The following is an 11,933-nucleotide window of genomic DNA, read 5'->3' on the forward strand; positions in this document are numbered from 1 at the left end:
TGTAGGCTACATTATTTTATAGAGATGTGCGTAGTATGGACCCTTTCAAGAGAGTTCCATTATCAGCATCATAGTTGGCCCCACAAGACTTCCTTTTTAACATTCCATATGTTATCTTAATGTAGAGGAAGTAGATTGGGGCCCAAATAGAACGTTCAAGCATTGCTTTTGTTTTTATTGATGAAAGGGTCTATAGCCTACAGCACGCATTCTCTCTCTGCACCTCTCTCCCTCAAACGGGTTCAGCCTGCATCTCCTAAGAGGTACAAACTTTTGACAAAACCTAAGCAAATCAAAACGGTGGCTTGTGCAATAACTGTTCATGCAGACTTCAACTGGCGCGGTAGCCTACACAACTTTGTTCAAAATTGATACAAGTTGACTTTGCAAAGTTAGTATTATAGCCTATTTATTCAAACAGCTAAGGAATTATAGCTTAATTTGTGGAGGTCGAAGAGAAAGCACCTGTTTGACATAGGCCAACGGTAGCCACGGACGGGCATAGGCCCGTGTACTTGTCAGTCTTGCCCGTCCGATTAGAGGGCTTTCCTTCGTTTACACTCACCATCTTAAAAAGACGCGCAAATAAACACTGCGCTGAAAGCTCGAGAATCAGTCAAATCGCGAACAGCCACACAACGTGAGTTTTACAACGCGTTTAATTGTCAGGTGTGATGAAATGCGTTCATATTCCACTTCTTACGTCATAAACGTTGCATGCCTATGGAAAGGTTTTGTGGTAGGATTGTCCAATGGTCAAGCTGTTGCTTTAATTTGTGTTTTAATTTATGCGACGCACCGATGCTCATCAGTTTTGCGCAAGTTTAAAACGTTTAGCCGACTGCGTAATTTGTCATTTTCGTTCTATAAGTTCCACTTTTCATGTCATGAATGTATGAACGAATGTAACATGCCTATGATAAGGCTTTGCAGTTGTAAAATATGGTCTATGGTCTCAATTGTGATCAAGGGCGTAGGTTTGGTCTCAGCTTTGGTAGGGATACATCCACAACTCCTGTTGTCACAATACCAACATTATTGTTTCAATACCAATAGCAAGTGAAGAATCTCGATTTCGATACTATTGCGATTTTTTAAAATTTGATTTGGTTCGTGTGATTTGTGAGATCATTCACATCAGTGGAAATCATAGAATTTGATTGACCCTCCACACACACACACACACACACACACACATAGAAAGTGATGGTTGTCATAGGTTTCTTTTTCATATTTTGGAATTCATATAAACTATACATTTATATTGATAATTATTTATAGTATTTTATGATCTACATGATTACTAATAGCTAAACATAATTTAGTAATTTGATTACATCATATTGATATTTAAATTATTAGGCTACACTTGTCTATATCATCACATTTGGTGTGTAAATCTAATTGAGTGCCTGTCACTTTAAGAGGAACGTGAATGCTGAAAAATAGTTTCGCAAGTGCAGAATATGTGGATTCAATTCAGCATGTTTGCTATGTCATTAGATACAATAAATGTTAAAAAAAACTAACAAGATTACAGAAGCTAGCTTAGCTGTGACAATATCCTGGGTAATATCCTAACAGCTAATGCTATTTTACACAGTAAAATACGCATTTGAAAGCCTGGTCACCAGTTGCCAGTTTGTATGGCTAATTATTTTACCTAGACTGCAATGAAAAAGCTTGGGGTGGCAAAGCTGATCTACAAACCACAAAAAGGGGCAAACATGTTACATGCTGAAGGGCAAAGGGAATATCACAATGTTTTATACTCTGGCCTTTTTTGGGATAGGCTATGTATTAGCAGACAGCTCTAACTTACCGTTGTCGTTGACACACCCGCTCGCTTGACTGCCGGGTGCAAACAAGTACCTTTGACACTCTCCGTGCGTGTAGGCCTACTGTAGCGTGTATGTCAGATAACCCCCCCTCTTTTTCAGCAAATCATATGACGACGTTCCTTGTACTGTTGTGCTGGCTGTCGAAATGATCAGCAGCACAAATAAGTTCGCAAAAATATTGGTGGGGACAATTTTGTCATCTTAAAATATTGATTAGGACTAGTCCTTAGCGTCCCACCCTAAATCTACGCCCATGATTGTGATTCATGTGACGCGCGCACCGATGCTGGGTTCATGCACTTGGTCAGCCTAGAACAGGAACATTTTGGAGAGGGAATGAGAGAATGAACGCAGGCAAAAAACACTTTTCAATTAAACGTAAATAACAGGACTATAGCTAATTTATAACTCAAAAAAATTGTTTTCAATTAACATATCATTGCACAAATTAAGTGCGGTTAGATTTATCTGGACGTGTTTTAAGTTGGCTGCAGCCTGTAAATAGGCTAATGATTTTTGAAAACAAACGTCTGTGGTCATATGCATTTTACATAGGCAAGCAGGACAATTTGGGAGTTTTTGACTGCATGGAAACGATACAAATTAGTGTCAAGCACGGTTGTGTTTAGGCCTACCATTTGCACTTATTTAAGTTATGAACATCTCAACCTTATTAGTGATTGATAGCCTATCTTATGCGCTGTACAGGCCGTGAACAAAGGATTAACTTATAGCCTACAGGTAGAAAAAAGAAAAATGGTGATAATATAGCTATTAGCTATAGTTAGCTAAGTTAGTTTGCCTGCTAGCTAGCTTATCAGTATGCTATAAAGTCTCTCAATGGGAATTTATGTGATCTATTTACCAGTGCAATAGCTACTTCTGTCTAAATAATAGGCCTATTTACCTCTCCTTATTCAGTGTAAACTTGGAAAAAGATCAATCGGGCCTTTCACACTGTCAGTTCTTGCAGTTCATTACCAAGCAGACCTCTCAAGTCACGCATTTCAATGACTTCACACGCTCACACGCCACACATGGCATTTCTCACTCCGAGAAATTATTAACTTGCCCGCACAGAAGTTTCTAAGGGCTATATTTTACAAACGTGTCACACAACGTTGCTGTCTGTGCGCTCATTCAGCTCAGAGAGCTGCTATTCAGTTACCAGGCCTAACCTATCGGCCAAATAGGATTTCTCAACCAATCAGGTTTTGTTTTGATGTGGGTCCGCAACGTGGAGACTGCTGGTCCGCGGAGTCGTGGAGTGAAATTAGGCCCGCGGTGCTTCGTCTGATAATTTGCTGCGCAGTTGATCAAGATACCGCGGACCGACAAAAAAAGAAAACAAACGTTTCTGCTATCGATGTCATTAAACATGGAGCCATACAATAAAGTGGTGGTAGCCTATGAGCGTTCATTCAATGCAGTCGTCTGCGCGAGAGAAACTGAAACTAATCGATAACGTTGGTATTAAAGCTCCGCTTTTTCTCCATTTCCTACCAATGTATGATGCTTGCATGAGGGAAACATCCCAAAACAATAGCACCCATATAATTGTTGCTGTTTTGAGAAGTATTTCTTTTCTTATGCAAGCATCATGCAACCATGCAAAAGCAATTAAACTAATTATAAAAAAAAAAACAGCTGGCAACGTTAAAAACAGCTGTTCAGATGGGCTCATAGAATTGGAACTGTATATGAAATTTTGCGCTGAGCTTATTAAATCTATCTGATCTATCTTGCTCCGCTCTAGAATCTTTGCTACTACTGTATCTCTATCCTTACGAGCCAGGGCCCAGTTCCCCGAAAGCATCTTAAGCCTAAGAGCGTCGTAAAGTCCCTCTTACGAACGTCTTAAGATTTGCCGACTGTTTCCCGAAACCATCGTAGCTTAAGAGCGTCGTGAAAACACTCGTGAGATCTACGAAAGTGCTCCAGAGTAGGCCTACTTCGTTACCGGGCTAAGAGCGTCTTAACAGTACTTCTCACTGAGCTCACCAACAGGACATACAGAGGAATTACAACTTAGAATACATAATCCAATTTACGTTCCCATTCTTTATTGTGTTTACCTGTGATGAATCTGATTTTAGCGTGCAAAATAGCCTACATTTAATGGTCATAATAATGTGATGAAAAGCGGACAAAAATGCAATCAAGTTATGAAACGAGACGTTGCCAGAATAGTTTGACATTATCTTTGCTAAGTGAACATTTTATTAGGCCTATGAGGTAAAAAGCAGAGAAAGCAACTGTTGGTGACCTCAGTGAGAAGTACTGTTAAGACGCTCTTAGCCGTAACGAGTACTCTGGAGCACTCGTAGATCTAATCGCTCTTAAGATACGATGGTTTCGGGAAACAGTCGGCAAATCTTAAGACGTTCGTAAGAGGGACTTTACGACGCTCTTAGGCTTAAGATGCTTTCGGGGAACTGGGCCCAGACCCACATCAAGATGTAGGGTCTGGGAACTTACCATTGGCAGCGCTAAATCCGATAGGCGGGATGAACGCTTGTTTTTCAAATTTCCTCTGCAAGCAATAGGATAGCACTACAACTCATGAGTCCCATTAATTTTCCTACCAGCAGAGCTAGTTGGCTAGTTGATCAAACTTTTGCCAATTTAAAAAAGCTTAACTTGAGTGATTAAAAGACTGCTGTTCACCAGCGGCAGCATCCATCTTCTTTGTTTTCAAGTATCAACTCTACATGATGTGATTGGCCTGATAGAATTTCATTTTCCAGCTTGCAAGCCAATGGAGAGACTACCCTGGCTGCAAATTACATTTGCTGCCATGAGGGTGCGTCTAGATTTCTAGGCTAGGACTCATACTCATACTGAGCACATGGAAATGGTCCCTGGGTGCCTTCTATTAGCTGCCTACCTGAGTGTCACTGCTTGGATGGGGAAAAACAATACCTTTGCCATACGACTATTAGTTACATTTACATTACATTAGGTTGACGCATTTTTAACCAAAGCGACTAACAACATGGTTAACAGTTTTTAAAGCAATTCTCTCAACAATTATAGGACAATTTAAAAAAAGCTCTAGTGCAATAAGAATAAGTGCATCAGTGAGTGCTGTTTTTTAAACAATCGAGAGTCAGTTCTAGTCAGGTGGTAAGTGCTAGGATCAGCAAGACTAGTTATTACTACTAACTAGTTACTAACCCCTAACCCTAAATAAGTGAGAGAGCAGTTGTGTTAGGATGGAATTAATATAGTGATATGTCAATTAAATATAATTTGTGTTACAACCTGGTACATTAATAAAGTCAAACAGCACCATAGACCACCATTTACAGTTCTACATTTCTGCCTTGACATTAAATAATTATAACTTGTGCAGCATTGCACTGTTTCTCCCTACAAGCTTTAAACTTGGCTTGACCCATTCCCATAGATAGGGGTACTGATTGATTTTAGGTTTTGGGATACTATGTTATGTTTCCAAGCTGATATTCACTTTGAAAACTGGTTCTCTTTAGGTGAAGATTGTTTTTTCCATGTTCTAGTTCTGTTGTCTTTTACACTGTAAAATACATGTTCATTCTGACACTTCAATAGACATCCCATGAGTGTTGGCTTTCATTTGATACCATTTCTATGTATATGGTCTTTGTGGCTGTGGAGATATTCAACATTTATTGTTGGCATGTCGTGTTGAGCAGGAAACCAACAAATTGGCCTGACATTGCTTTAAGTCATACACACACACACACACACACACACACACACACAAAAACACACAAAAAAAATCACCTTGACAACCACCCTAATGATCATGCTTGCACATAAATTGGATTATATTGCACATTTGCCCAAAATTACAATAGGTAACATAGAAGAAAATGAAAGCACTTGCTTTAACCATTTTTAAGAATATAGTGTTAAAATGGACAAAAAAACATTTTCTAAGATGACAACCTGGCTAGAACCCATGTTGAGGGGTTAAATATTAATACTGGATAGGTTGTATGCTTGTACCAAAAAGTGTCCGACAAAGTTTTAATATCAGTTTTGGCCCCCTGACTAAACTAGCCAACTAGCTCCACTGGTGGAAAAATGCATGGGACTCATGAGTTGCAGCGCTATCCTATTGTGTGCAGAGGGAATTTGAAAGACAACCGATTATCCCGCCCCTCGGACTGAGCACTGCGAAAGGTGAGTCCCCAGACCCTACATGTTGATGTGGGTCTGGCTTGTCAGGCTATCTGAGTCCTGGTCAGGGACACAAAAGAAGAGTTTACTGTTTTGGTAATGAATACCTTCCCAATACAAAACATGCATGCATGCATCCAAGGGCATAATATAAATCTAATCTACAAAACATGCATGCATGCATCCAAGGGCATAATATAAATCTAATCTACAAAACATGCATGCATGCATCCAAGGGCATAATATAAATCTAATCTACAAAACAAGAAAAACAATATCATGCCAAATAATCTGAAACAATATAGTTGCATATAATGTGGCAAAACTCAATAATAATGATGTGAGTACCTAAGTATTCTTGCACCAAGCTGCACAGGCACATCCACATGCCCCACTACAAAATATTCCACTTTTTTCACCTGAGTTGGTGGTAAAGTATTCACATTGGCTTTCACTTTCCAAAACAGGGCACAGCGAACATCATGGATTGAAGTGCTGGTCGTTTTGGGATCATACAGTTTGCAGACAAACTGTTCTGCTGAGGATAGAATAGCTGGACTTGGTACTTCATCCTCACCAAAGTTGTGGAGAAGATGAAGGCACAACGTCATGATGCCACAACCAAAGGGTATGAGAGGCTCATCATTCAATGCAGTGACACAGCCCAGGAATTTGGATGAAAGCAGGAAGAAGATAAACCTGCCAAGAAACCACACTACATTAAAGTGCATGATATTAAAATGTCAAATGAGATTCTGGATGGTCTGTTGGCATTTCATGCCATCACTGGATGTGACACTACCAGTCAGTTCACTGGAATAGGAAAAAGGATTCTGTGGAAAGTGTTCCAGCAGTGCCCTCATCTTCTCCACAACTTTGGTGAGGATTAAGTACCAAGTCCATCTATTCTATCCTCAGCAGAACAGTTTGTCTGCCAACTGTATGATCCAAAAACGACCAGCACTTCAATCCATGATGTTCGTAACATACTTTAAACCATTGGTTCTCAAAGTGGGGTCCGCAGCACATTGTCAGGGGGTCCCTGACAAAGTTTGCTACAAAATATGAAATTGTTTTATATGGCGAAAAATGCTACAGTATCAGTATTTTACCCAATTGATCTGCTGATACGTTACATCAATACATCAAAACACATACTATTAATTAACCGCCAACAAAATGAAAGTTATGTGAAGCAAACACTATGTGCCTATTGACACAATAGGCCTACATTTGACAAAGAAACAACAATCCTTTAAAAAAATCCTACATGTCAAAGTTTGCTAACATGACTATTGTGGTATTAGCACTCTATGCTTTTAAAATACATAAAACATAAGCATCTAACAGAAAAAAAGACTATACAGCTACATGATTAACTTAAGTTTTATGTGTTGCGATTATGAGGGGTCCTTGGAGAATTTTCCACTCCATGAGGGCCCAAAAGTTTGAGAACCCCTGCTTTAAACCAATGAGAATGACATGTCATTCCCTTTATATTTAACAGCAAACAGTGCATCGGTATTCAGCGGCACATTTGAAGAAATCTGCTTGCATGCGAGACTGCATGTAACAGGGATTCAACTAAACCTTGTTTTACTAAAACCTGTTTGTGACTAGCAGAGTACTGTAACAGTACATGCATCTGCACTCGCTTATTATTTGAACACATAGGCAAAGTGAAACTAACTTGACCGTGGTCTCGTGGTCAAAACAGTTCTACAGTTAATTACTTTCACTATTGACTGAGGGGTTACCATCGAAAACATAGCCTGAAAAAAGAAACACTTACCCCAATAATGTTCAAATGACTGAATAAAAATCCTAAGGATATTTATCCTGTAGAGGAGTTGCTGCTTACATCTCATGACAGTGCATCTTCAGCTGTGCTTTATATGTGCCTTTCGCTATAAACCTTAGTCAGTGGTCTAATGATTTTCAGAGGGTGTAAGATAGCAATTTTTAGATAATGCGCCTGACCACAGCTTATGACATTATTTGCCACACCCCTGGGCACAAGCTTTAATAAAAGTGTAGCGCAAGGCGAAAAATTCCTCACTTTATATCCTGACTATTGAGTGCAAGATAAGAATAAGCCTTGTGTCACGCTTTGCACCACCTTGCGCCAGGTACGATATGGCTCGTTGTGGTTGAAGTAATACAGTTGGCAAACAAAATAACAAGTGGAATTTAAGAAAGTATCACCTTTAATGTCTTTCATTTTGCCATAGTCTCACAATCTGAAAAAAAAAATCACATTGATGCTAACAGAAGGCAAGGCAAGGTAAATTTATTTGTATAGCACATTTCTTACACGGTGGCAATGCAATGTGCTTCACACAAAAACAATGATAACAAATGAAAAATAAAAATATGAGAAAGAGAGAGAGAGATTCCATGACCAATTATGCTTCAGATAGAGACACCCTCTTGATTTCATGTTGGACACACAAACAAACAAGTGGAATTGAAGAGAAAGCAGCACATTTAAAGGAACCATATAAGATTGTGGCCAAAACTGGTATTACAATCACTTTCAAATTACTGTAGAGCGGAGTATCCCCTCCCCCCTGACTCGAGGTTGCCAACCCGGATGCCGAAACACTACTGACTTTGTGATTAGTAGATAGGTGGAGGGTGCCACATCAGGCCAAAAGACAACATGACATGACAAAACACAACATCAACATCAGTTTTTAAATGACAAATATCCTGGCCGGACTACTGTTGTCAGTGATATAAGTATTTGAAATGAACATGATTTCTTAATGTCTAGTGACATATCAGGGCCATTTTATGATTATTTGAAATAAATTTTTTACATATGGTTCCTTTAATGCCTTTCATTTTGTCATTGTGTCATAGTTAAGTCAAGTTTATGCTAACACAACATTTTGATCTGAGAGAAAGAGAGAGAGAGAGAGAGAGAGAGAGATTAGATTGTTAATTACGCCTCAGATAGAGCCACCCTCTTGATTTTCATCCTGATGGACTTTAGAGAGTAATAAAGGCCTTTCCAGAAGGTCCAATTGATTCCGGTACCATACTCCACACTCCCCTTCCCCTTGTACAATCCGTTGGGGTTGGCGTAATATGGGCAGCTATAGAACCAGAAGCCTCCATCATACAGGTCTGCACAGTTGGAGTAACTGGAGTCTTGGTCTTTGTCGTAGGTTGAGAACTTCCTCCCATTCACATAATTTAGAGCATCACCTAAAAGACATGTTTACAAAACTCAGTTTTTGTAACGATAAGACAGACTGAATGGCTATGGGCAAGAGCTTTGTAGTTAGTCCAGCTAGATGATTCATTGAAGTAAGTGAATTCGCTTTCCCACATTTAAAGAAATTTCATAGTAAAACATAATTGACTTGTCAGCCAGTGACAATTACACTGCGACATAAAAAAGTGCTCAGCTAGGTGATTCATTGAAGTAGGTGAAATTGCATATCCATTCCTACATTTAAAAAAAAAGTCATACACTGTGACATGAAGAAGAAAAAGTGCTCAGAGGATATGTCATGTTGATGAGAGAATGCTTTAGATCATTCTGAAAACCCCAAACTCACCCGCTCCACCGTTGATGTATCCGCCCAAGTGAAGTTCGTAGCCATCGTCCTCCGAGTCAATGGAGAAGGACAAATATCGGGCATAGACACTGCCCCCCTCCCAATCCTCCATGTCCACCTGCAGCTCATACTTACCCCTCCAGGTGAGGCTGAAAATAGTCTCCAGACCTGCAGATATGATAACATTTATGTCTGTCAAGGATTCAGAACCGCTGACTTGATTTAACAACTATTCTTGTATTACCCCAGAAACTCCACACAGAGTTTCCTTTCTGTTTGGGGGACAGGCTGCCCCAACTTAGTTTGTTTCCAGTTTTCGGAGCCTAGGCTTCCTACAGAGACCTGTTCTTTTTTACAGTATACTCAAGAAATGGGCATCTAGCGAATCCTGAGATGTTTTGTTATTGGCTTGAAATTAGCGTATGGTCATTGACTAGCCTTTAATGTGGCTTACATTTGATTGAATGCATGTATTTCAGATGTTACATGGCACGCCAGAGATTAATGTCAGTACAATCAGTACCGATTTACTGATTCAGTTCAGTTAATAAAGATGGAGATAGGAAAACAGAGTATAACTGAGAAGTCTGTTTGCTTCTGTAGGTGAAAGTGTCAAGCAAATTCCCCTAGGGGGAGCCAACACAAAATATTCCCCTTGACCCATTCAGAGAGTGAGAGCTGCAGTGTGCTTACCCAGCCAGTACTCTCCGTTCTTGTTCCCAAAGCCCTCCTTGTAGTGATCCCAGGGCTGGTAGAAGTTTACAGTGCCATCCATTCTTCTCTGGATCACCTGAAGAGGCCCACCATAAAAGTGTGTCAATCTTGTTTTTCACATTTAGTGTAGCCTACATATACAATAGGCTAAGAGATAATAACCAGGAGTTTATTTTTAAGCTACTGTATACAACTTTTAAGCTCTTCCATTTTGCATTATCCATTTCACACCTCCTTTTCAATCCAGTCAATTGATATTGCTACTGATTGTTTTGAAAGTTTTACCGTCCACTGTCCATCTTTGTGATTCTCATCCTCTGTACACCCCATGTCACAGTACACCTCCACAGGCTTGTCGGCTGTCGTTGGGTAGATGGTGTAAACCCCGTTGTGCACGGACCCATTTTGGTAGATGTCCTCACAGTCCAAGGGCAACAGGCTTCGACCGACAGGGTGGGAGTTCACCACCAGGGGGAGCAAGAGAGCTAAGAAGGAGCAGAGCTGCAGGGAAAGACAATAACAAGCAAGAAGCGGTTGGGGAAATTAAGCTGGTTTTTAGTGTTATGATGTCATGATCCACAGATTAATATATTTGTGTTATATTTCCAGTCAGGTTTATTTGGCAATAGCCAATTTAACATTTTACCAAACTATAATTAACTAACAAACTAACAAAATAACTAAATAGCACACCCAATCAGTAACACTTTATGATAACTTCGCACTATTCAGCATTTAAAGTATTAAATACTTATGTGTCCCTTATTTGTAAAACATTGTTCCTATATTAAGTCTCTTAGTTAAGGATCAGACAGTCATTAATGGTTTGGATAAAAATGTCTGCTAAATGAATAATTGTAAATGTAACCTTTACACATCATGGAAAGTTGATGTGTAGTCAACAAATGCTTAATAAATGCTTAACAGTAGGCCTCTCAATCGCTTACTGGTGGTTTCCCGTTGTAAGCTGATTTTTTTGTAATTAACTATTTATTATAGTATGTTGCCCGTTTTTAAAAATCTAATGTTTTTACAATATTTCTTGAAGTAATATTGGTGTTACACTGTTGTGAAAACTATGTCCTAATGCTGTGGTAGCCTACCCTTGCCATTTTAAACTTGAATAAATGAATTTTGAATCTAACTGCTGATAACAAAAGATGACACTCACCATGTTAGATGTAAGTTTCTGATCACTGAAAAACATGTACTATCTAATGCCTCGGTTCTGGTCACTGAAAAACATGTACTATCTAATGCCTCGGTAGAAGATCTTACTTGTTTCCTAACTGCAGAATGAGTGATGGATTTCCCTTTAAATAGAAGCTAGAGCAAGTGGAAAAAAAAAAAAAAAGAAAATCTGGAAAAAAAACTGAAAAAACAAGATAAACTAGTGATGATGATATTATGTCATGTATAATGTATGTGTTTGTATGAGAGAGGAGGGAGGAGTTCAAATGATTTGTAATTACACCGTTGAAGGAGAAATTTTGGATTACTAACATTTTTATGAAATAGAAGTGATTATTAATAATTTTACATGTATTCAAAGTGAATACTAATCTACATGTATTACATAGAAGTGATTAACATTTTATTTTCTTATATTCTTTGTATGCTTTCTATACATTCAATACTGTGC

General features: G+C 39.0%; 1 protein-coding gene across 1 annotated transcript; it reads right to left on the reverse strand.

Annotated features, from left to right (window-relative positions):
• Positions 1-8,955: 8,955 nt before the first annotated feature.
• LOC125298299 (microfibril-associated glycoprotein 4-like) lies at positions 8,956-11,498 on the reverse strand. The gene is made up of 5 exons (XM_048249001.1): positions 11,463-11,498; positions 10,577-10,792; positions 10,271-10,367; positions 9,578-9,745; positions 8,956-9,221 (listed from the first exon to the last, which is right to left on the reverse strand). Exons 1-5 carry the CDS (start codon positions 11,496-11,498, stop codon positions 8,956-8,958), a joined length of 783 nt encoding a protein of 260 aa, XP_048104958.1.
• Between the last annotated feature and the right edge of the window lie 435 nt (positions 11,499-11,933).

This window comes from Alosa alosa, chromosome 7 (genome assembly GCF_017589495.1).
Source record: "Alosa alosa isolate M-15738 ecotype Scorff River chromosome 7, AALO_Geno_1.1, whole genome shotgun sequence".
In the NCBI taxonomy this organism is placed as follows: domain Eukaryota; kingdom Metazoa; phylum Chordata; class Actinopteri; order Clupeiformes; family Clupeidae; genus Alosa; species Alosa alosa.